The sequence below is a fragment of the Acomys minous genome (genome assembly GCF_964271855.1).
Source record: "Acomys minous genome assembly, chromosome: 2".
Lineage (NCBI taxonomy): Eukaryota > Metazoa > Chordata > Mammalia > Rodentia > Muridae > Acomys > Acomys minous.
Genome location: NC_140484.1, coordinates 22,345,324 through 22,368,535, shown reverse-complemented (window position 1 = coordinate 22,368,535; position 23,212 = coordinate 22,345,324). Strand labels below are relative to the sequence as shown.

The 23,212-nt window shown below is 47.6% G+C and overlaps 1 protein-coding gene and 1 pseudogene across 2 annotated transcripts; one reads left to right on the top strand and one right to left on the bottom strand.

Annotated features, from left to right (window-relative positions):
- Window positions 1-765: 765 nt before the first annotated feature.
- On the top strand, window positions 766-22,388 carry FFAR4 (free fatty acid receptor 4). Its single transcript, XM_084749955.1, has 3 exons — window positions 766-1,435; window positions 11,738-11,866; window positions 19,724-22,388. Exons 1-3 carry the CDS (start codon window positions 869-871, stop codon window positions 20,111-20,113), a joined length of 1,086 nt encoding a protein of 361 aa, XP_084606081.1. The 5' UTR covers window positions 766-868; the 3' UTR covers window positions 20,114-22,388.
- On the bottom strand, window positions 13,466-13,935 carry LOC311579414 (mitochondrial import inner membrane translocase subunit TIM16-like; annotated as a pseudogene). The gene has a single exon. The product of its transcript is annotated as a mitochondrial import inner membrane translocase subunit TIM16-like (transcript).
- Window positions 22,389-23,212: the final 824 nt, after the last annotated feature.

Here is a 23,212-nt window from a genome sequence, read left to right as displayed (position 1 = left end):
TGGGGACCAGGAACTTTTATTAGCCAGCCAAGGCGACCTTAGACAAGTCATTCCTTCTGAGGCTCAGTTTCCTCCTCTAATAGAATCAGACTGTCCAGTGCTCCTCATACTGGGAGCCTGAATCACATTCACAGCTTGCCTGTGCACCTGGCCGCTGCTGCCTCCTCCTCCTCCTTGCCCTCCTCCTCCTCCCTTCTTACCCCTCCCTGTAGTTTGATGCTGAGTATCAAACCCAGGGCCTCACACACATACTAGGTATATGCTCTACCCAATGAACCAAATTCTCAGGCAAAATAAATTTTCCTATTTTACAAGTGAAAACAAATAAACTGGTATAAAAGGGGCTTAACTCACCCCAAAGTCAAATAAATACAGCACCATTATAAGTTGCTTTGGGATTAACTTCCTGCCGATGGTGTTTCTTTGGTGCAGTCTGAACTACAGAGTTCCATACCTTTTCTAAAGTTCAACTCTGACTCTCTTCAATCAAGGTTAGCTAAATAGGTGGATAAAGGGTTTCCAATAACCAGTGTCCATGAAAGATAAAGAAGGCTGTAAGGGGAAGGGACTATATAGTTTTCTGGCTTATGAGCTCTCAGACTGGCCAGGGGTATGAAGCCTCTGCTTTGGTGGCCACATCCCCACCCACGTTATTCAGACCAGCGTTGCCAGGCACTTCCTCGTTCCGGTGCGGTGCGTCCTGGACGCAGCTCCTACGCCCAGTGCCCGGGCAACTCAGGCAAGGGGGGGGGGGGCCGAGGGGAGGTGTCGCAACCACCTCCCTCCCTCTTTCCCCGCCTTGGCACTCAGTAACCTCGCAGATGAGCGCTCTTGCAGACAGCGGCAGACGGGCGGCCGGGCGCCCGGCATGTCCCCTGAGTGCGCACAGACAACGGGCCCTGGCCCCTCGCGTACCCTGGACCAAGTCAATCGCACCCACTTCCCTTTCTTCTCGGATGTGAAGGGTGACCACAGGCTGGTGCTGAGCGTCGTGGAGACCACCGTGCTGGGACTCATCTTTGTGGTGTCACTGCTGGGCAACGCTTGTGCCTTGGTGCTCGTGGCACGCCGTCGGCGCCGCGGGGCGACAGCTAGCTTGGTGCTCAACCTCTTCTGCGCGGACTTGCTCTTTACCAGCGCCATCCCACTCGTGCTCGTCGTACGCTGGACGGAGGCCTGGCTGCTGGGCCCTGTCGTCTGCCACCTGCTCTTCTACGTGATGACCATGAGCGGCAGCGTCACGATCCTCACGCTGGCCGCAGTCAGCCTGGAGCGCATGGTGTGCATCGTGCGCCTGCAGCGCGGCTTGAGTGGCCCAGGGCGACGGACCCAGGCGGCGCTGCTGGCTTTCATCTGGGGTTACTCTGCCCTCACCGCCCTGCCCCTCTGCATCCTGTTCCGGGTGGTCCCGCAGCGCCTTCCCGGCGGGGACCAGGTGAGCGCTGGCTGCGTGCAACGCAACTGGTGTCCTGGTAGGCTGGGGGTGGGAGGCGGGGATCTAACTGAACCGTTGAGCTGGGGATGGTGGTGATTAGTAATAATATAGATCGTTGGCGGAATAGAATTCTTTTTGGCAGACCCACTGCTCAGTACTCTAAAGTTTAATTTCGTCAGTTTCCCCACAGTGCCAAGTGGGTAAGTAAATCCTCCCAAATGTTGTTAAGGGGACTCTCCCCGAGTTTTGCAAAAATAGAGCGACAGTTATGATACTAATTAAGCTACTGGAGCTTACAGCCAGGTGGGACACAGGGTGCGAGGTCCTTAAAGAGTCTCTGCTTTCCCTCCAGATGTCACGCTACTGTTACTATCACGTGAATACACATGTATTTTACAGAGGAGGAAGCTGGGGGCACCCAGCATCTCCCTTAGAGCTGGGCTCTTATTTAGAATTGCAGTCCCAATGAGAAGCCCGGCAGTGTTAGGATGTCGCCTGGGGGAAGGGCTCCTGCTCGAGTTAAATATACTCTGACCAGAAATATTGGTTGTGTGACCCCTCCCAACCCCGGAATACAAAGGAGGGCTTCCAGGGGCATCAGTGTCCACAGACATATAATTTATTTTTATTGGGGGGGGGGTGTCAGTGGATGAAGGCTACATCCTGAGCAAATGGTATCTTAAAAAAAAAAAAAATCAGCCGGGCGGTGGTGGCGCAGGCCTTTAATCCCAGCAGAGGCAGAGGCAGGGTGATCCCTGGGAGTTCGAGGTCTACAAAGTGAGTCCAGGACAGCCAAGGCTACACAGAAAAAACAAAATAAAAATAAAAATCAAACCCTCAAGGCATAGAGGGGAATGTTTATTTGACCCTGACTTTGAATGGCTAATGAGCCTGGGGCATCTCATTAAAGAATATGTATGTAAGCCTGTGACCATGTCTTCCTGGGCAGGTACAGGAGATAGATCCAGGGTTAGCTGAGCTGCTGGCCAGAAAGGGACCAAGATTTCCGTCTCATTCCAGGCTTGCCCTTAGCCCGGATACACCTGAGGATCAGGACAGGCTACATAGATGCTTCTGGACTAAGTGAAAGCTCAGACCTAAGTCCACACCAAAGGGATCAGCTGGGTCACAGGCATGTCAAACATGGAGCCAGCTGGCCACATGTGGGTACTATGTGGATAGCTATGAATATAGCCCAACAGAGGACAGTGCTGTGCCACAGTCTCAAAGTGTTGGACATCTCAATATGAGGGAGGCCCCGCCCTCAGTTATTTGTTTAAGTTGATCTTTCCACTGGGTTATGACAATGTTGCTGTATTTTTCATAGAACTCAAAAGATTTCTTGTTCTCAACACAGAAAGATTTCAAGTCCAAGAACTAAAACCAAATAGGATATCTTAAATTTCTACATGTACTGTCCCCTTTAAACCCCATTCAAGTACAATCCTATTTAGCTGACAAATTGCACTAAAGGGGAAAAAAGATCTTGTCTCTTCCCAGTCAAACCACAGGCTGAAACTGTGGACCAGTGTGGTCGCTGCAGCTTGAGCAAGGAAGTCCTTGCTTGAGTTGTCCACACATTGCTCATGCCCTGGGAGGGAATGTGTCACTAGAACCCTCTACAGCCCTTCCAGAATTTTGCTGCAGGTAGTTCTGGGAAGACCATGGTTGGATGCCTCTTGTTTTAATGAAAAAGCATCTGCCAGGCAGTGGTGGTGCACACCTTTAATCCCAGCACTTGGGAGGCAGAGGCAGGCGGATTGCTGTGAGTTCGAGGCCAGCCTGGTCTACAAAAGCGAGTCCAGGACGGCCAAGGCTATACGGAGAAACCTGTCTCGAAAAAACAAAACAAAAACAAAAACAAAAGAAAAGAAAAAGCATCTGCTTGCTTTCAAGGGACTTTGGGGTGGCATTTGGACAAAGCCACTGGGGCAGTGTGGGATGACATTGCTTTAGGGGTCAGGTGACAGAAGCTTTAGTTATTGAAGTTTGTAGGGTTGGGGTGGGAAACTTGTAGTAGAAAAAAGAGGGACAGTGTGGGGCTCCCCGTCTCTGCACCTCCCCTTCCTTTCTGCCACTCTCCCTCTCCTAATCTCTCTCTCCCTCCCCCCTTTCTCTCCCCGCCTCTATTCTCTTCCCCTATACTCCCTCTTTTCTCTGTTCTAGGGTCTCTCTGTGTAGCTCTGGCTGTCCTGGAACTCTCTATGTAAACCAGGCTGGCCTCAAACTCACAGAGATCCACCTGCCTCTGCCTCCAGAGTGCTAGGATTAAAGGCCTGGGGCATCAAACCTGACTAGCTATCTTCTCTTTTCTATAATTCAGTAGTTACCTCTTCATTGGGGCATTACTTTCTACTATTTTAGCTACTGTGGCTTCGGTTGCCTATGGACAAGTGAGGTCAGAAAGTATTAATTGGAAATTCCAGGGGGGGAAAAACTCTGTTTTATATAACTTTAATTTCAGTCTATGGTTATAATTTCTAATTAATTTTTGATTAATATCCTACTGTTCCTAATTCAAACTTTAAATTTAGCCTAAGGATGTATGAATAGAAAAACAAACAGTGCATATAGGGGTCAGTGCATCTGTGGCTTTCCATTATCTTCTAGGGGATTCTAGAATATGTCCTCCTGAAGAATGAGAGGGCTGTGCATTCCACAGTTTCTGTATTCATGGTATAGCATCCCAACGCAGAGAAGTTCCCCAGCTCCTCAAAGGCAGTGGCCTAGTTTTGTGGGAAGGACTCCATTTTATAAACTGAGCAGTTGAAGAAATAAGTTAGAAGACTTGGAGGGGCCGGAGGAGGATAAGGAAGGTGACAGGGTTTAGCCACTTAAGAAAGAAAATGGCAGAGAAGGATCTGGTCTAGACTGAATTTCACATTTCAAGTTAGCAGAGCCCATTGTGGCCCCTCACCTCTGTAATCACAGCACTCAGGAGGCTGAGGCAGGAGGATCACTGTAAGTTTGAGGTTGCGTGGGCTACAGAGTTATGTCCTAAATAGAGCGATGTCTCTGAATAAATATATGAATAAATAAGCAAATAAATACAAATAGCAAATGTCTCCCTTTCCAGGCCTCAGACTGACAGCTTCCTGCCTGTGGCCCTTGTTTGTCTTTCCCAGTGGGAAAGGGAGGTTTTGAATGAAGACTTATTCCCTTGGCACTCACTGAGAGAGCACAGTGCTCCCCTCCCCCATCCCCTTAGAACGCAGACCCTTCAAAACCTCCATCCATGTAGGCTCTGGATACGGTGCCAGGCGGGGAAGCTGGTAGTCATGCTAACAATTCTAACCTGTTTGGTATTTGAGTGTGAGCTTTGGGGCCTCGCACTCTGGAGTAGTTCCTGCTGCACAGAGGGCAAGCCTTCCCACTTCCTCCCACAGTGCTCTCCTTGTTTGAAGTGTGGGCCTCCCTCATGTGTCCACTACCTGAGATTGCCATGGGGACTTGTGTCTGGTAGATGGACCAACACCTGGTGCATATTTAGTTAAGTGCTCAAGTATCAGCAGCTATTGTTAATTTTCTTATCTTGGGCACCAACATTTAAACATCCTTCAAAACAGCTGTAACACAACCGGCTGCCATTTCAAGAGGGCGGATGCTTCTTAGCAACACTGCCTTCTGCCCCAGGTCAGCGCAGTCTGCTCTGACAGGATGCCTGCCTATGTGTGCTGTGGCCCTGGCCCGGCGGTGACCCACACTCATGGGCGGGGAAGACTGTCCACTTTGGCTAGAATGTGCTGTCCATTCATTCCACAAACATTTGCTGAGCACCCTTCTCCATCCACCCCACCACAAGCCACACAAACACACAGAGGCCCAGATGCTGCCCGGGTCTGTAGGCCAGTGTGGTCTGTGGTCTAGGAACCCCACAAGTAGGGGTTCCCGTTACTATTTTCTGAAGGAAGAAATAACCACAGTCAGGCAGAGAATACTTCCAGAACGTACTCTGGCTCGGATCCCTCTGGCTGCCAGAGCCCCTGCATTCATGAGTCTTAGAGGCCTGTGGACCCTTCGCTCTGCCCTTCCCTGTTATAACGCAAGGTCAGTAAGTTATCCTGTGTCTCCATGGAGGATGGATTGTCTGAGAAGATGGGCACGGTTAGCTTGTCTCTGTTAACACATATTAGAGAATTTTGACCTTTTGAAAGTCTGTGTTGCACATTCCTGCAGTCCTAGCACTTGAGCTGAGGCAGGAGGATCATGAAGTCATGGTCAGTCTGGGAAATTCTGTGAGATTCTGTCTCAAGAAAAGAGTTGAGGGTCGAGGAGTGTAGCTCTGTTGGTGGGGTGCTTGCTTAGTGTACACAAAGGCCTGGTTTCATTCCTAGCAGTGCCTGAACCAGCCACCCTGATCCACACCTACAATTCTGCATGATCCGAGGTAGATGTAAAAGGTTCGGAAGTTCAGGGTCATCCTTGGGTCTACAATAAGTTAGAGGCCAGCCTGAACCACATAAGACTCTGTCTCAATAATAAATAAGCAAGCAAACAAACAAACAAAAATAAAAGTTGATAAAAGAAGAGATATCCAGTGAGGGTTCCTCATTCCTTTTTTTTTTAAGATTTATTTAATATTTATACAGTGTTCTGCCCACATGTGCCCCTTCCTGCCACTAGAAGGCACTGGATCTCATTACAGATGGTCATGAGCCACCATGTGGTTGCTGGGAATTGAACTCGGGACCTCTGGAAGAGCAGAAGGTGCTCTTGACCTCTGAGCCATCTCTCCACCCCCCTCATTCCTTAAAACTGTCCTGAGGCCTTCCATTTTGGCTCTCGGTCTTTTCCCTGGGACAGAGAAGACGGTTTGCCTAGCTTCCGTTGTGCCGTTTTGCACCGAGTGTCTAATGTGTGCCAGGCATCGTGTGCCCCGACCTTGCCCATTGCAACATACTTTGGTGGGTCCCTTCAGTGTAACTACTGCACAAGTTCCGAAGGCTGTGAAAAGGGCTCTTCTGGGTAGCAGTGGGCAGAGGAGGATGTGGACGTGTGGACAAGGGTAGCAGGAAAGTCAGAGACTCCTTTTTGGATGCCTGGTGAAAGTAAGATGGGCACCTGGGAGAGGAGGCCAGTGAGAATGGGAAAGAGCACACTGGGGTAGCTTCCTTGTGGCTGGTGGGAAGCAGGAGGCATGAAGGTTCTGGAAGCCAGAGTATGACTGCTTCCTGTCCTGATACTGTAATGCAGAAAGTAGAGCCATTTGTCGGTTGGGATGGTCAAAACTGTCCAGGTCTGTGAAACCTCTTGCATGAGTGTCCTCTGGGAGTGAGAACACTGGGTAGAAGACTGGAGTGGATCATCTGCCAAAACCAAACCAAAACCCTCAAAGCAAAAACCATGGAGGGCTAAGGCTGTATTGTAGCTCAGTGGTGGATCGTGCTGAACACATGTGAGGGCCTAGGCTTAGTCTCTAGAGCTGAAAGCCAACCCAAGCCAAACAAAGCCATGGAAGTGGATGAACCCTCCAGGGAGAGGTGGTGATTGGAAGAGGCAGAACACTGACTGGGAGATTGCCACTACACTTAACTCTCCGTTGTGCTTAGCCTCCATCTTCATCCTGTCTGGTCCTGACCCATTCCACCACCCTGACCTGGTCCACCACCTATTCCCTCCCAGGCATGACCGGAACAACTCCTGCAGAAGCATCGTTTCTGGCCTCACCTTTGGCCCCTGCAAGCACTTGACCTTCCTAAGGCAGAGCTAGACCCTTGCTCATCAGACTGTGTGTGTGAGGACGCTCTGTCTATTGGTGAATGAACAATACCGTTGTTGATATTGCCAACTCCACTTTCAGACTGCAGTAACCAGTCAAGACTAGCAGTTTTGGTTTCCAGTTTTCTTTTAGACAACCAGGGGTCAGGCGTGGTGGCGCACACCTTTAATCACAGCACTCTGGAGGCAGAGGCAGGCAGATCGCTGTGAGTTCAAGGCCAGCCTGGTTTATAAAGCAAGTCCAGGACAGCCAAGGCTAACACAGAGAGATCCTGTCTCGAAAAAACTAAAAGAAAGAAAGAAGGAGAGAAAGAAAACCGGAAAATATTTCAAATGTACAGAAAAAGTGCTCCCTCTCTAATGTAGGGCATTGCCAGGTTCCTCTCTAAATCACAGCCTGTGAGAGAAGTGACTTGTTAGATGGAGTTTCCATAGAAATCATGTTACATCGCCAACTCAGATCTCCTGTGATGGCACAATGCTTTTTTTTGTCGCTGTTTTAATAATTATTAAATTCTTATTAATTTAATCTTATTAAATTATTCTTATTAAATTAAATTTAAAAAAGTGAATTTATTTACTCTGTGTGTGCATTAGCCACAGCACATGTGTGGAGGTCAGAGGATAAATTACAAAAGTTGGTTCTCTCCTCTCACCATGTGGGTCCGAGGGATCAGATTCGGTAAGTCAGGCTTGGCAGCAAATGCCTTTACCCATTGAACTGTCTCACAGGTCCGGCTGTTGTTTTAAGTAAGCATACACATTGTACTTAGTCGCTGATGCTATCTAATGCCTTCTAAAGAATATATGAATCTGTCACTTAGGCCATGCCTACTGACCATTGGCTTAGAAGGTACTGTGAACAGTTCCTCCTTTACTTTGTCTGCAGTGAGAGCCATAAATCAGAAAGAAGGCAATGAGTACTTTTCTGAGCAGAATTTGGGAACTTCCCTGGGAAAGTGTATTGTTTCTGCTGGTCACGTTTACTCAACTCTGATGGTGAGCTGATAGTTGATAGCCACTTTTTAAAAACAAGTTCTATTTTCCTCTAATTAAAAAAAAAAAAAGATGCATAGCAACATTTAGAAGATTTAGGTAACTAAAGGAAGAGGGAAGGAGAGCAACCGAGGGTGATGGAATATAAATGTCATAAAAGCAGAAGGGGAGGAAATATAGGTCATATTTGCAAGGGAAGAAAAGGATCGGTAAAAAGATGGTGATGAGGAAGACACTGGGGAAATGAATGAGAGTGAAATCTAGTAATAATACGGATAAAAATTCAGATCGAAACCCATTCCTTTGTAAGATAATAAAAAATATTGATAAGAAGGAGAAAGTCCCGGGGCTGGAGACGTGGCTCAGTTGGTAGAACACTTGCCTGGCATGCATGACACCCTGTGTTCAATTCCTAGCACTGCCTAAGCCAGGCGTGGTGGCACACATCTGTAATCCCAGCCCCTGGTACACAGGTAGGAGAATCAATCAGAAGTTCAAGGTCGTCCTTCCTGTCTAGCAAATTTGAGATCATGATGGGCTACATGAGACCCTGAATTAATGAAGGATGGAGGGAGAAAGGGAGAGAGAGAGAGAGGTATGGTAGAATGGAGGGAAGGAGAAGGAAGGGAAAGAGGGAGTGAGGGAGGGAGATCAGATAAGCCGACAGAATTGATGAAACCCACTTAGGTAATTGAGTCAGGGCAAGGGTGGGGGGCGGGGTGGAGGGACATTATAAAAGGCAAAACAAGGGTCACGCAAAGGACTCTTTCCCTCCTATTCTGTCCTGGCCTCCAGCCTATGGGAGGGTGTCTTTCTCCCCTACTTAATCCTCTCTGGAAATCCTCTCCCAGCTTTACCCAGAGAGAGATGCTATTCCTTCCTAATCTCCTTAGCCCTTCTCAGCTAAGCAGACAACCTAGACTCTCCATCCTAGCTGTGCTGCTGGTAGCACCTTTACGATCATTATCTCCTGGGCTGCTTTATTTACTCATTTGCTTGTTTATATTAGGATCGACACACACACAGTTCCACTTTGTTCTGGCAACCTCCACGCAGGTGTGGGGCTTCGGGACCTGCTTTTTTGCCCCTCGTGTAGGAAAAATGCCTTAGTCTACCATACATTTTCTTATAAAACCTCATAAAACCAGGAGAGATTGGCCCATGCACAGGAGAAAGCTTTGGGGGGGGGGCGGGGAATCTCAGACGCTTTAAAAACTAGTTCTGAGGTCATGTTTGATACCTTTTTCTTTCTCAAATATAGGAATTTGACACCAAATCCCATTTAGGGCTAGAACTGGGGTTTCAGCAGACCTGTCCATACCTGTAGTCTTCAGTATGTTGAGTGAGCGTTCTGCGATGGGCAGAGCTCTGAGTACAAACTGGAGGCTGCATGCATTGATCCGGAAATAGCAGTAATTCAGCTGCCACTACTCAAGATCCCTGACAGATACAAGTCTCTTGCCATTCACCAAAAACAAGGAGCAATTTAACAAGGCTTCTTTCATTAGCTCGGGGTGGTGGGGGCAGAAGGGCTGGTTTAGGATGTCAAACCCATTTGTAACCCATTTGACAAAGCCAGGAGAGGAAGCAACATCCCCACCTCCCTTTTCAATGGACAGATATGATTGAAACATTTTCTTTTCTTTTTATGAGACAGTCTCACTATGTAGTCAAGGATGGCAAATGTCACGCCCCAGGCTTGCAAAGGCTGAAATGATGGGCACATGGTACCTGGCATGGTTAAAACATTCTACCTTACATTTTTTGCCCTGGAAAGTTTTCTTGGTAGCTCTCTTGATATATCTTAACTACATACTATCTGGGGCAAAATGTTGCCAGTGAAAACAGTTAACCTTTAGTGTTTTAGACTGCTGTGTTTGAAGGATGTTTCTAGCTTTAGTTTCCTCTTCTGTGAACTGAGAAAGCTAATAATGTGAGTCTCAATAGTGCTGTTGTAAGTGTAGATGCTGCAACGTAGGAAGCAGTTCCCTGTGCACATTAAATGTTCAATAGCTATGAAATGCTGCTGCGTTCTGCTAATACTGGGTATGAAACTTAGTGAATATTTGACATTTTAAGTTTGCTCAATTATGACTCACGTTGGCAAATGTTAAAAGTTGTTCTCCCCTAGGGCATGTAGTATTCAATAATTATTGATCAAATTAATGAGTGGATGGCAATGGCTGAGATGCATAGTCTGTCAAGAGTCAATGATATGACTTTTTACATTGCACACGCTCTTAAACATGTGTTCTGATGTTCAGAAAACTTTGGGGTAAGTTATGTCCTAAACAGCTTTGTTTTTATCATCAATTGGCAGAGGAAGTTCAGGTGTGGGAAGATACATTCATATCACACTCTGTTTCTACTGACATATTTGCTCAACGGAAGGACTTGTTGCAGTACCAGAACCCCTCCTGTTCTATAGGCCCCTCACACCTGGGCTTTGTGGTTATCATCAAACGTTTGAGTTCATCACCGCACAGTGATAATGGCACAGTTGAGAACCTCCACGCCTCCTTTCCACCTTTCCAGCTGTTTGCTCTCGGCCTCTGTCCTATTCCAGGGAGGAGGCACACAAGGTCAAGGCTCCCAAGTCTGAGCACCATACACTTTCTTGAAGAAGGGTGGCCCTATTCTTTGAGGCAGACTGACACTGTGTGTGTGTGTGTGTGTGTGTGTGTGTGTGTGTGTGTGTGTGTATGTGTTATTATTGTTTGGGAGTTTCATGTTTCTGATTTTTAAAGATTTATTTATTTTTATTTTATGTGCATATGAGTGTTTTGCCTACATGTCTGTCTGTGCACCACTTACATGTGTGCTGTATGTAGAGACCAGAAGAGGGAATTTCCTGGAAATGGAGTTAATGACAGTTGGGAGTTGCCATGTGGATGCTGGGAACTGAACCCTGGCTCTCTGCAAGAGCAGCAAGTGCTCTTAACCACTGCGCCATCTCTTCAGGCCCCCTTTTGTGTTCATTCATTTCTTCATTCCCTGAGACAGGCCCTCATTATGTTGTCCGGGCTTGTCTCAAACGCCCTGATTCTTGCAATTTTCTTGCCTTGGTCTGCAGAGGAGCTGAACTTCGTGTGCGTGCCTGGCTTTGACACACTTAGGCAATTGAACACCCCTAAGAAAGCAATATCTTATCCCAGCTCCTGTTGTGTCAGAAAAGTGCAACTGCACTGGACCGTCAATCCTGTTCCTTCCAGTCCATATGACCTTTCTGGGGTCAAGTTTCTCCCTTTTAGAACACAAGGCTTGTAAGAGAAGGCTCAGGCACTCTTTGCATGCCAGCCTAAGCAAGTGGAAAGACCGATCCTGGGAACGCTTCCAGCTCTTACCTGCCTATGACTCGGAGGTTCAGTGTCTTCTTGGAGAATGAGAATTATAACCACGGTAACTTTAGGCCCCTGGATGTAACAGGCAATGTCAAGGGAAAAGGAGGAATGGATCCTAGGACTCCCTGTCACAGCAGCCGTGTCACACATAGTGTAATAGTGTGCTACAGCCCTCACACTAGGACTGGGCTAAAAGCTAAGGAAGAAGCCAGAATTCAAGTGATGTTGTTTTCCCTTTCATAACCAGGAAATTTCCATTTGCACATTGGATTGGCCCAACCGCGTAGGAGAAATCTCGTGGGATATGTTCTTTGTGACTTTCAACTTCCTCGTGCCAGGACTGGTCATTGTGATCAGTTACTCCAAAATTTTGCAGGTACGTTTGTTTCGGTGTTGCTCTGAACGTCGTCACTCCATATGTGCATTTCCAGGAAAATCTTAGAACTTCTGGGTTAGAGGATGCCTTGGAGCTTCTAATAGTACAATCCTGATTCATTGTGCAAATCCTCTGCTGACCCCTGTAACAATGAGGGGTGAGGATTATTTTGGCTTTTGTTTTCTTTCTTTCAGTTTTTTTTTTTTTTTTTGGACAGGGTTTCTCTGCTTAGTGTCCTGGACTTTCTTTGTAGACCAGGCTGGCCTCCAGCTCACAGAGATCCACCTGCCTCTGTCTCCCTCAGTGCTGGGATTACAGGTGTGCGCCACCACACCCAGCCAGCTTTTGTCTTCTTAATCAGTCATGTTTCTGTGAATCTTTTTTGTTCATCATCAAAACAATACCAGGTTATAAAAACACTGAGTTGAAAACAGGCAAAGAACTGTATAACACAGACATGGAAAATCTAGTCTCTTCCCAACCTCAATGACCCAACTAATTGCGTCTCTGCAGTATTATAGCATCACATGCACTTGTGTGCGTTTGATGAACCTACAAAGTTGTAGGTTCAAATGGTCAGATGGCTGTTGACACTGTTCACTTTTCATATGTGAGATGATGATTTTTGGTAACTTCCTTTTTCCTCCCACTTAACACTGTGTCAGTTCCCACATCTTATCTTGTTCTTGGCTAAGGGCTGCACAGCTTTTGTCATATAGGCATGATATAATCATTTTATGGACTTTGGACTTGTATCCAGTGTTTTCTCACAAACATAGCAGTGATCGACAATGTCCCCTTCATAAGTTTTTTTTTTTTATGGAAGTATCATAGACTAATATAAAATCACACCCAGCTTACGTATCCTGTTCACAAATTGAACATAATCATAAAATGGCTCATGAATGGAGGATAGAACTTTGGCCAGAAACCTTTCCTGTCCCTATGGGTCAGTGACCTTCTCCTTGGGGATATCCACTGCAAGTGAGTGTGGCACAGGAAGTCAACGAAGTCTCTTAGAAAAGTAAACATATGTACACAGACATATAAAGATGAGCTGGCCTCTGCTTCCTGCCTCTAAAGGCATGGAAGGTACCACCCAGCAAACACAAGCATGTATATTTATGCCCACTTGTAAGGCTTACCTCAAAGCTCTTGAGCCCTCTTGGTGGTATCCAACGTCTGCTTTGTGGTTTTACAGAGTCTTATGTGCAGGTCATGATAAACATGTGTGTTTATTAGGTGCTCACCTTCTCGCCACTTTTATGACCCTATAGCTGTGGTCTGTAGCTCTCTTATAAAGCAGAACCTATGCCAGGCCAACCTCACCTAAGGCTTTTGTCCCTGGTTCTGTGGGAGACAGTGTTTAACTCTCTACCCAGAATCGTTCCCAGATGGCTCTACCCAGATGGCTCTCCATCTCTAAAGGGATCCAAGCTTGGGCTTATTCTAATATGTGAGGCAAATTCCAAGGTGTGAAGCCCTTGAGAAGTGCTCGCAATGGGCTAGCATTGCATATTTTAATGTGATAAAAGAATTAACTAGTATCATAAAACCAAAATGAAAGAAGAGAAAGGACAGAGAAAAATAGAATAATTTTTTTTGATGTGGGAGAGACATTTATTACCAGGCTATAAATTATGAGGCAGTGGGTGAGGGAGAGCCCAGCAGTCCCGTTTTGGGCAGCTGCCCTTTCTCTCTGTCTTCCTGAGCTTGTATTCGGAGCCCTTCATCTAGACGTTCTTTTGCACAGACAACCTTTGACTGCAGGTAGAAGGAACCACCCACGGACTCATCATTCACCTTAAATAGGCGTTCATAATTCTTCTGGACCTCCTCAGGGCTCAGCTTGGAGATGTTGAGAATCTGCTGGGCTTCCTGGAGCCTGAGGCCAGAGAGATTGGATGCAGCTGCAGACTGGTGCCCAGCACGACCCTGAGCATTAGCGGCTGCCAGGCTTGCTGCAAACTCCTGCCTCAGGGCCCAGGCAAAGGCTGTACACCCATCACAATGATCTGTGCCAGGTACTTGGCCATGGCGGCCACTTCACCTCAGGGGAACCGGTGCCGCTTCCCCAATAGAATAATTTTTTTAAAATTGTGTTGTTTTGGTTCTGTTGAAGCAGGGCCTTACTATATAGTTCTGGCAAGCCTGGAACTTCCTATGTGGACTAGACTAGCATTGACCCTCCTGCATCTGCCTCTGAAGTTCTACTAGCATCACAAGCATGTACTTTTGGGTTAGGCTGCATTTCAAATTTCTTTTCTTTAACAAGTGTGCACGTAGTGTTTACCGTGCAGCAAGCAATAACTTGTCTAATCCTAATACAATTTTCAAATGAGACGATACAGAGATGTTGCTCAATTTACCCTTGAGATTATAGGTGTCTGATTCTGTATCTAAACCCAAGCAGACTGGTCCCAGACTCTCAACACCTCACTTCTGCAGAGGTTTGTTAAGAGTGCTTGCTATGTGCAGAATATTGGCAGAGAGTGGGTGTGGTTCAGGACTGTGCAAGTTATAATCTGCCTAGAAAAAAATCTTTGCCAAAGAGGCAGCTGGACAGTGATGCTGAGATTTAAAGCAAGAAAAACCATAGAGAGAGTGGTGTTGTGTCATTTCGAAACCAAAGCAAGCTGTTAGCTATTGCATAAATGTGAAGGATCAGTGAGGGGCGTGGTGGAGAGCAAAGAATCATGGGAACAGACATGAGGCTTGGAAGATCCTTTTAAAATTACCAATTTTTAAGTCGTGACTGCCAATTTACGTTGTTGTGTGGCTTGGGCTTGCTACTTTCTCTCTCTGGGTCCCAGTCCCATCATCTACAAAAAGGCAGCCTTAACTTCCAGTGTGAAATTGCATAGGGCAAATATGTAAGAATTGCCCTCCTGGTCCCAGTCAGCGTTGAGTAAATACGGCAGCTGCTGTTTGCTGAGCTGGGCTGTTCTTCCAACCCTTCCATCTGAGTATGCTAGGAAATGCTAGCACTGAGGTTTCCCAGAGGTTAAACAGCAGGGCAAGGGTTGGAATAAGAAGAGCTGGGTGTGGTGGTGGATCACTGTGAGTTCCAGGGCAGTCTGGTCTACAAAGAGGGTTCCAGGACAGGCAGGGCTATCATACAGAAAAACCCTGTCTTGAAATAGCAAAAAGAAGGAGGTGGAGGGAGAGGATGGGGAGAAGGAAGAGGAGGAGGAGGAGGAGGAGGAAAAGGAGGAGGAGGAGGAGGAGGAAGAGGAGGAGGAGGAGAAGAAGAAGAAGAAGAAGAAGAAGAAGAAGAAGAAGAAGAAGAAGAAGAAGAAGAAGAAGAAATCATGGCTGGGGCAGACTGGCTGAGAGAGGGGCCAGTATCTGAGCACCCCTTGTTCGCATCCACTCCTGAGACCCCAAGAGGTTAAGAGGGCTCTGCGCATGCTCCCTTTCCACGTGTGACACACCCTACTCTGGGGGATGTGTTTGCCCACCCAGCCCAGTCTCAGTCTCAATGCTGGGCCTTCCCTCAGGGAAAATCAGAAAATGCCTTGGGCATCAGGAACAGGAAAAGCCTGCCCACCTCTCCCTCCTCTGGCCAACAGTGCACCATGTTCCCCTCACAGCTGAGTCTACACGCACAGCCAGCCTTGCACATACCCCCCACCACACCACAGACCTCTGCAACAGCTTCTGCCTGCAACAGAAGATCCGCGTGGCTTGCAGCTGTGAGAAGCTACCTGTGTACTAGGTCACAGAGGAAATTTAGACCCCATTGCTTCCTTACTCACGAACCAGATCTGAAGCTCCATGTAAAGTCTTGTGCAGCTTTGGCCTGTGCCCCTAATTCCTTCCTGTCTCATGTCCAGGTGGGCTGGAGACTGTACCTCTCACACTGCTGCCTCAGCTATGACACCTGCCATTTCCTCTCCAGGATCTCTCTTCTCTGGTTTGCTGTGTGGAGCACTTCTCACTAACTCAGAAGCTCCCTGGAAGCACTCCTGTCACTTAGCCATCCCTCACTAATAGGCTGCTCAAAACACTTTGCATCCTCTTGTCTGTTATTCCCACTGCCTAGGGCCTGCAGGCTCTGTGAGAGCGGAGTCTGTTTTGTTCACTGCTGCATCTGCATGCCCAGAGCTGGCCCATGGGTGCTCAATTTGCACTCACATATGAATGAGGCCCAAGCTTTGGATCACAGTGAAATGATTTTTAGGGTCTCTCAGCTTGGGCAATGGGCGGTCTCTGGACTAAGAGCAATGAGACAGGTTCAAGATAAAGCTTTCCCACCTTGGACAAGCCACTGAACCAAGGCAGGCCTCAGTTTCCACCAAAACTAAATAATGCCTGTGACTAATTAACACAGAAAGAACAGACATGGTGTCTCAAAAGTCCCAGTAACAGTACAAATAAAAGACTTCGGAAAATTATATTCTGTATTACCACTGAAATTGATGGTTTCACTTTTTTCCTATGAGGACCATGACATTCATTCTCACTTTGGGCCTCTGAGTTTGTCAGGCTGTTGCCTCAGAAGCTGCCAAGTGTGTCAGAGGCTGGGCAGGGCCTCAGAGTCGGCATCTCCTCCCACAGAAGGTGCACAGCCCAGCCATACTGAACCAGCCCTCCTGCCCAGGCCTTTTCTGCCAGACTATAGATGGCACCAAACATCAGTATTCAGCTAGCCGCATTCACTGGAGGCAGAGCGTGCACTCCACCCTTCCCCACCAGTCTTACCTTCTCTCCCCTGCTCGGCTGCCTCTAACTTGGGTTCCATTTGTGGGCTTGAAAGGTCTTCTCTTCTCATGTTACCCCATTCTTCCACTGCAAGGCAGTACCTTTCAGGCAGCTCTCTAGAGCACCATGGGATGATGGGTATAGAAATAGTCATCAAACAAATTTAGGAAACGCTGAGCTAGCTGCATGGAGTTCTCTGCTGTGGGACTTGAGAGCCTTTTCATACTAGTTAGTATGCTTCGGGTATCCCCAGCACAGGAATAAACCAGGTAGCATTGCTAACTCTGATCACAGAACCCACTTCTGCATACAGAGCATCTCTCTGGGCTGGTATTACATAGAGGCCCCAGCGGGAAGCCCTGCTCCAGGTATGCTGGTTCAGAGTGGGCATCCACCTGCCTCTTCCCCTGCGCTGATCACCCTTACTACTTCATGTGCTGGGCAGTGACTATTTTTTCTCTCTCTCTGCCCTCTCTGCTTCCTCTTTCCTTGTGACTCAGACACACCATACATTTCCAGTGATATGTTTCCTATTGACTGTTTCCCCCAGGGGACTCGCTTCCCAGTGGTTCCTAAGTGCCTTGGGTCAGACTGGCAGGGCTGGCAGGTTGGGATAAGGTTTGCAAGTTCACCCAGCAACCATAGCAATTAGGCTCTGAGGTCTCTGCTGTTGTAACTGTGTTTCTTGTTCTCCCTCCCACTGGCCACATACGGAGGGCATGGGGGTGCAGTGTGGGCAGGACTTCCTTGCTTCTTGCTCTTGTGTCCAGCCTCTTTAAGAGAGCCGAGTGTAAATATTTACTCTTATCTAAGGTTTCTAATCAGGACACTAGTGATTAAGCCAATCAGCCCCACAAAGGAGGATAAGCTCCCCAGGGCCCCAACTTCTGTCAGTGGGAATCCCCTTCACCAGCACGCAGCCGGTGTGGTAAAGGGGTGCTGGGTGGGAATAGGGTTCCCTCCTCCTGGCCTTCAATGAGTCACAAAGGTCTGTTTTGTAAAATGGACTTTTATAAAGGTCTAGGGAGGGAAACTCCAAACCAAGCAGCTGTCCAGGATTAAGTTCTTATGCTCTCATGAGCAAAAGCCACCTAGACAGTTCAAGAGACGTGAGGATCCCTCAATCCCCTCACTGAGTCCTGTGTCTCAAAGTGGGCCCAATTGGACGTGTAAAAAACACAACTTTCAGCCCACAGAGGATTAGAGATCATTTATTCTGGAGCCAAGTGTGAGTGGCCATGCCTGAGGAATGCATATTCAGGCTACCTTCAAAGTCCATGTTCCAATATGGTAACTGATTCAAGAAGGTTTTTCTTTATAGCAATGGAAAAAAAGAGTCATAAAACAAGATGGTAGAAATATAATGTAGATAGGTCACAGCCAGGCAAGGAACCCTCTGTTGTTGTAGACAGGTGTTGTTTGATGACATCATTTGCCTTTGGTTGGTGGAAGCTACTGGTCTGTTGAGTGAATACATTAGGGATGGTTGCACTTGCTGGTCCCAAGGATATTGGGCCAGAACCAGGGTTCAGTGTGGAATAACTATTAACGGGCCTAAAAATGGCCAAAGATAAATTATAACTGGGTTCTGGATCTGTGGCACCAATCTCTCAACGATCACTGACGTTCCAGTTGGTTTACCAGTCTTGTAGAAGGTTGGTGTCAGGCATAGTTCTTCATAGGAACTTTTGTTCAGAGACATTTTGTGTTTTACCAAGTTCCCAGTGGTCACAGAGCACATTCTCATGAGCACCACTGTGCCCCACCCCCACTGGCAATCTGCCAGGGTGAAGAAGAGCACAGGCACCTCTAGGGAGGTGGGAGAACCCCAAGACTTCCCCTAGAGGCTTGATTTGAGGGCGAGACTTAATCCCTAGAAGGTAATGGGACTCTTCATAGGAGCACACAGAGCATTCATTCCACAGAAGCCAGAGACATTGGAAATCCTGGCTGGATGCTGACTGGCCAGGTAGTCTAAAGCGGGATGGAGAACTAGTAAGGGCCCATGTTTTATTGCAATGTTTCATTTTCTTCCTGATTCGACAAGTCGTGGGGACTGTGAAATGAGGAGGAAACAGCAGCATCTGTTAGGGAAAAAAAAAATTCTGTGGTGCGTTTGGCTATGAGTCAATCACTTTGTTTATTACAGCCATTGTCAGGCACCAGCAAGAGCCCTGGGCCCCACAGAGCTGGACCGGCCCGCTGAGCCACCTCCACCTGCAGAGCAGAGTGGGTAGGAGGCCTCTTAGCAGTGTGAGAACCCCTATGGAGCTCAATTTTCACAGGTGGCGGTGGTAACTATTTAGTATCAGAAAACAAAACAAAACAAAAAACCAAACACACAAACCCGGCTTTCAGCCAGTAGCTTACACTTCCTGAGAATCAATTTGCAAGAGCAACAGTGGTGTGAATGCACAGAGGATGTGTGCAGATTAAAGGTGACAACTGATGAAATAAATGCCTAGCACATGGCAGGGAGCCAGCAGGAAAGCAAGCTCAGCGGGCCTGATTGCTCGCATCCTGCTGTTTTTGGTCGTCAGGAGCTTTGAGAGGGCTCCAGGTGGTTCACTGGGCACCTGCTGTCCTCGGCTCTATGACAAACAGGTGGCTCCCAATGCTCCACAGAGTGAGAAGCAATCATGTAATCCTGTGTGATAGTTAGGCGTCTGTTCTTTAATTGGGGGCTTAAAGGGACTGTAAGAAGAACATTTTAAGCCGTTTTTTGATGAGTTAAACTTGCCCACATTGTGAATGATGCTAATGACTTTAAAATTACTTCCTCTCTCAAGATGCAGGGATCTTAGGAAAATAGGCCCTGCATCCCACCCCCATCCCCATATAGAACTGGCAATGTGACTCAGAGAGGCAGAGCCCGGGCCAGCCACAGCAATGGAAGTTAGTAAGGACCACTGACAAGGTCAGAACACATCCCATTGGCTCTCTGTGACCTGTAGCCCCGCCCCCTCGCCCCCACCTTCGCCCTCCCCAGACGGAGGTCTCAGTGTAGCCTTGGCTGTCCTGGAACTCTCTCACTATAGACCAGGCTGACCTTGAACTCACTGAGATCCTCCTGCTTCTGCCTCCGGAGTGCAGGGATTAAAGGCATGAGCTGCCACACTCTACTGTAGCTCTGATTCTTTGTGTTTCCCACAGATCACCAAAGCATCGAGGAAGCGGCTCACGTTGAGCCTGGCGTACTCCGAGAGCCACCAGATCCGCGTGTCCCAGCAGGACTACCGGCTCTTCCGCACTCTCTTCCTGCTCATGGTATCCTTCTTTATCATGTGGAGTCCCATCATCATCACCATTCTCCTCATCTTGATCCAGAACTTCCGGCAGGACCTGGTCATCTGGCCGTCCCTTTTCTTCTGGGTGGTGGCCTTCACGTTCGCCAACTCCGCCCTAAACCCCATCCTGTACAACATGTCTCTGTTCAGAAACGAATGGAGGAAGATTTTTTGCTGCTTCTTTATCCCAGAGAAGGGAGCCATTTTCACAGACACGTCTGTCAGACGAAATGACTTGTCTGTTATTTCCAGCTAACTAGTCGAGCCAGGTGAAGCACTGTGTGAGTGCGTATAAAGGAGATAACTTCCGGGAAAGCCCACTGGTGCACCCTGCTTTAAAAAAAAAAATCCGACTTCCAACACATTTACAAGGCCAGCAAATGATTGCTCAGTATAAAAATATTTTTCCTTACAAGAACTTTCTATGGGTTCCTTTTGTGAACTTTTTTAGTGTTTGTAATATGATCGAGTTAATAAATTTTTATTTATAACTGTTCCTACTTATAGAGCTGCACCTTGCGGTTACTGAAACAAACCTTGGAGCTGATTCAGGGCTGGGAGGATTTCCCTGTAAAGGCTCATGGCTACCCTTGGTCCCCACCTTGGGCTCATAAAGCCTTGAGATCATTTGCTCAGTCATATCAAGACTGCTTAAGGGATTTACAAGGAACAATTAAAAGTGACTTTCCCCCCTCATGTATTAAAAAAAAAATGGGCTGGGGGGGGACATGGCTCAATAGTACAGTGCTTGCCTATCAAGGGTGTGGCCCTAGGTTCAATCCCCAGTATATTAAAACAAAAGTACTGCAGACCACTTGACCACTTTAGTAGGAGTATCGTAGAATCAAAGAGGGGAGGATGGACCCTGATGCTGGCGGAGGAAGTCGGAGGAGGTCAAGAGTGGATGCGCTATCACTCCACCCATCAGAGGCCTTTGGAACACCTGCTGTGGCTCTGCAATGTTTTTGGTGCTAGGAGTCCAATGGTAAAGTCGACAGGCTTGGTTCTGTTCTCAGGCAGCTTACCCTTTCATGGGGGACAGGGGACCACAGATGCTAAGCAGAAGTCAATGAATAACATAGCACCCGAGGATGACTGAGCACCATGGACACAGTAGGACGGGGTGCTGTGGGGTGACGATTATTTATATGGGGTAGGGGTGAGTTCAGGAACAACCGAGAAGTAGTAGTTGAGTCGAAAGGCAAAAGGTAAGAAAGAAGCAGTCGCTGGGTGGTGGTGGCGCACACCTTTCATCCCAGCACTCAGGAGGCAGAGGCAGGCGGATCGCTGTGAGTTCGAGGCCAGCCTGGTCTACAAAGCCAGTCCAGGACAGCTAAGGCTACATAGAGAAACCCTGTCTTGAAAAACCAAAAAGAAAAAAAGAAAGAAAGAAAGAAGCAGTCATGTGGATCCAGACGAAGGACCTTTGCAGGAAGAGAGAGGCTGGTGAGCTGTGTGGTCCAGGAGCTGCAAACTGTTGACTGAGCCTTCTTTGTATCCGATGCTAGGAGAGAGGGGTGCACCCCTGGAGCCCATCAATGGATGCCAATTGGCTCCAGGGCCAGGTCAGGGAGGGCCTGGCAGGCCAGCACAAGAAGTTCACTCAGTGTTCAGTGGACAGGACTGGAGGTTTGCACGGGAGACCTGAAGAACGAGGACTTTTACTCTGGCTCCTCTGCAAGGCACAGACTTGAAGAAGCAAGAATAAAAATGGAGAGCAGGTGTGTAGGTGCTTGATGGAGAAAAGTTGATGGGGCTTGAGTTGATGGGGCCTGGCATAGTGAAATAACCACGGGCTGTGCTTGGGAAAGTGAGACAGTTTTACATAAATAGGATGCCTCCTGGACTTTCAGCCTGGCACTGGTTAGACAGTAAGGCAGTGATAAGACTAAGGAAAACAGAAAAGCAGAATGGGGGTTCTTTTATTTTTATTTTTTAGCCCTGGGTAATTTTTATTTATTTTTTATTTTTTAAATTAATTTATTCAGATTACAACTGAATTTTGTTCTCCCATTACTCGCATCCTTCCTTCCTCCCCCCCCCCCCCATCCCCACCCTAATGGGGCTTCTTTTAGAGCACGTGCTTGGAATCCCAGCGAGGCAGCTAGATGAAGCGACAGGGAATTGAGCCTGACCACGCAGTGTGGTTGGGAAATAGAGGTGGTGTTTAGGGACCCATGGTTTTACGAGATAGTCTGGGAGAAAATGAAGAAAGGAAAGAAACCAGAGTCAAACACTGAGCCCCAGGGCATGTCACCACATAGGTCTAAGGTAAAATTTATGGTGACCATGACATTAAGGACAAAATAACAAGGTGCCCTTGTTCCTATTTGGTTAATAGATTTGATATGCTGGTGCTCCGTTTTGAAGGGATATGTGACTATCTTATGGCTGTGGTATTAAAATTGAAGCCAAGGAGCCCGATCTGTCAGCTTGTTCTATGAGCATGAAAAGATGTTTTCTCATGAATTCCTGTTCTCTGATGATGGACTATGATGTGGAAGTGTAGGCCGAATAAACCGTTTTCTCCCCACTTCCCTTTTGGTCATGGTGTTTTGTCACAGCAATAGAATCTCTAGGATACGCCCCATGGTCCTTAGAAATGTCAGCCACCCACCTCTAATACACTTCCCAGATGTCCTCCTGTCTAAACAGTTTTCACAGCTCCTTCACATGCTCACAGACATTGTACTGACTCTCACTCTATCCTGTCAGGCAGGGATTGGTCGCTTCCCCAAGTTTAATGAGAGAAGCCACAAAACCAACCCCAAGTCTCGCAGCTCTGAACTGGATTAGACTTAACACCAAGATGCTCTAGTACCATGACCTTGCTGAGAAACAGGCTCCCGGGACACCTCTGAGGCAATTGCTATCCTATCGATGACAGGTGCTACTGATGGTGGCGATCCTGGCTGCTTCTTCTGTCACCTTGATACTCCCTGCACACTCTCACGAGGGGGTGCTGGCTTCCAGGGCCCAACCCCTAAACTACCCCAAGGGAAAACCAAGGCAGTCTGCGTGCACTTCAACATTTCGTCTCTATCTAAAATACAAAGCAAATCATGCTAGAAACCATGAAGAGCAGAGTAGCTTCCTAGCATTCACTCTGATCTATGTTTCTCGGCCTCCCAACTCTATCCAGAGGTGAGCCTTCTGTCCTGATCACCTATGGGCCTTGGGTCCTGATGGCCTGGCCTCACTCACTTCCTCTCTGGGCTGTCAGTGCCTTGGTAGGCTGTTATTAAGGCCTTCCGGGATTAATGAGGAAACCCTTTCTCAGGAAGTTAGAGGCCAGTCTTTAATATGGAGATCAAGTCTTGGCATCTAAAAGAGCAGACCACACACACAAAAAAAG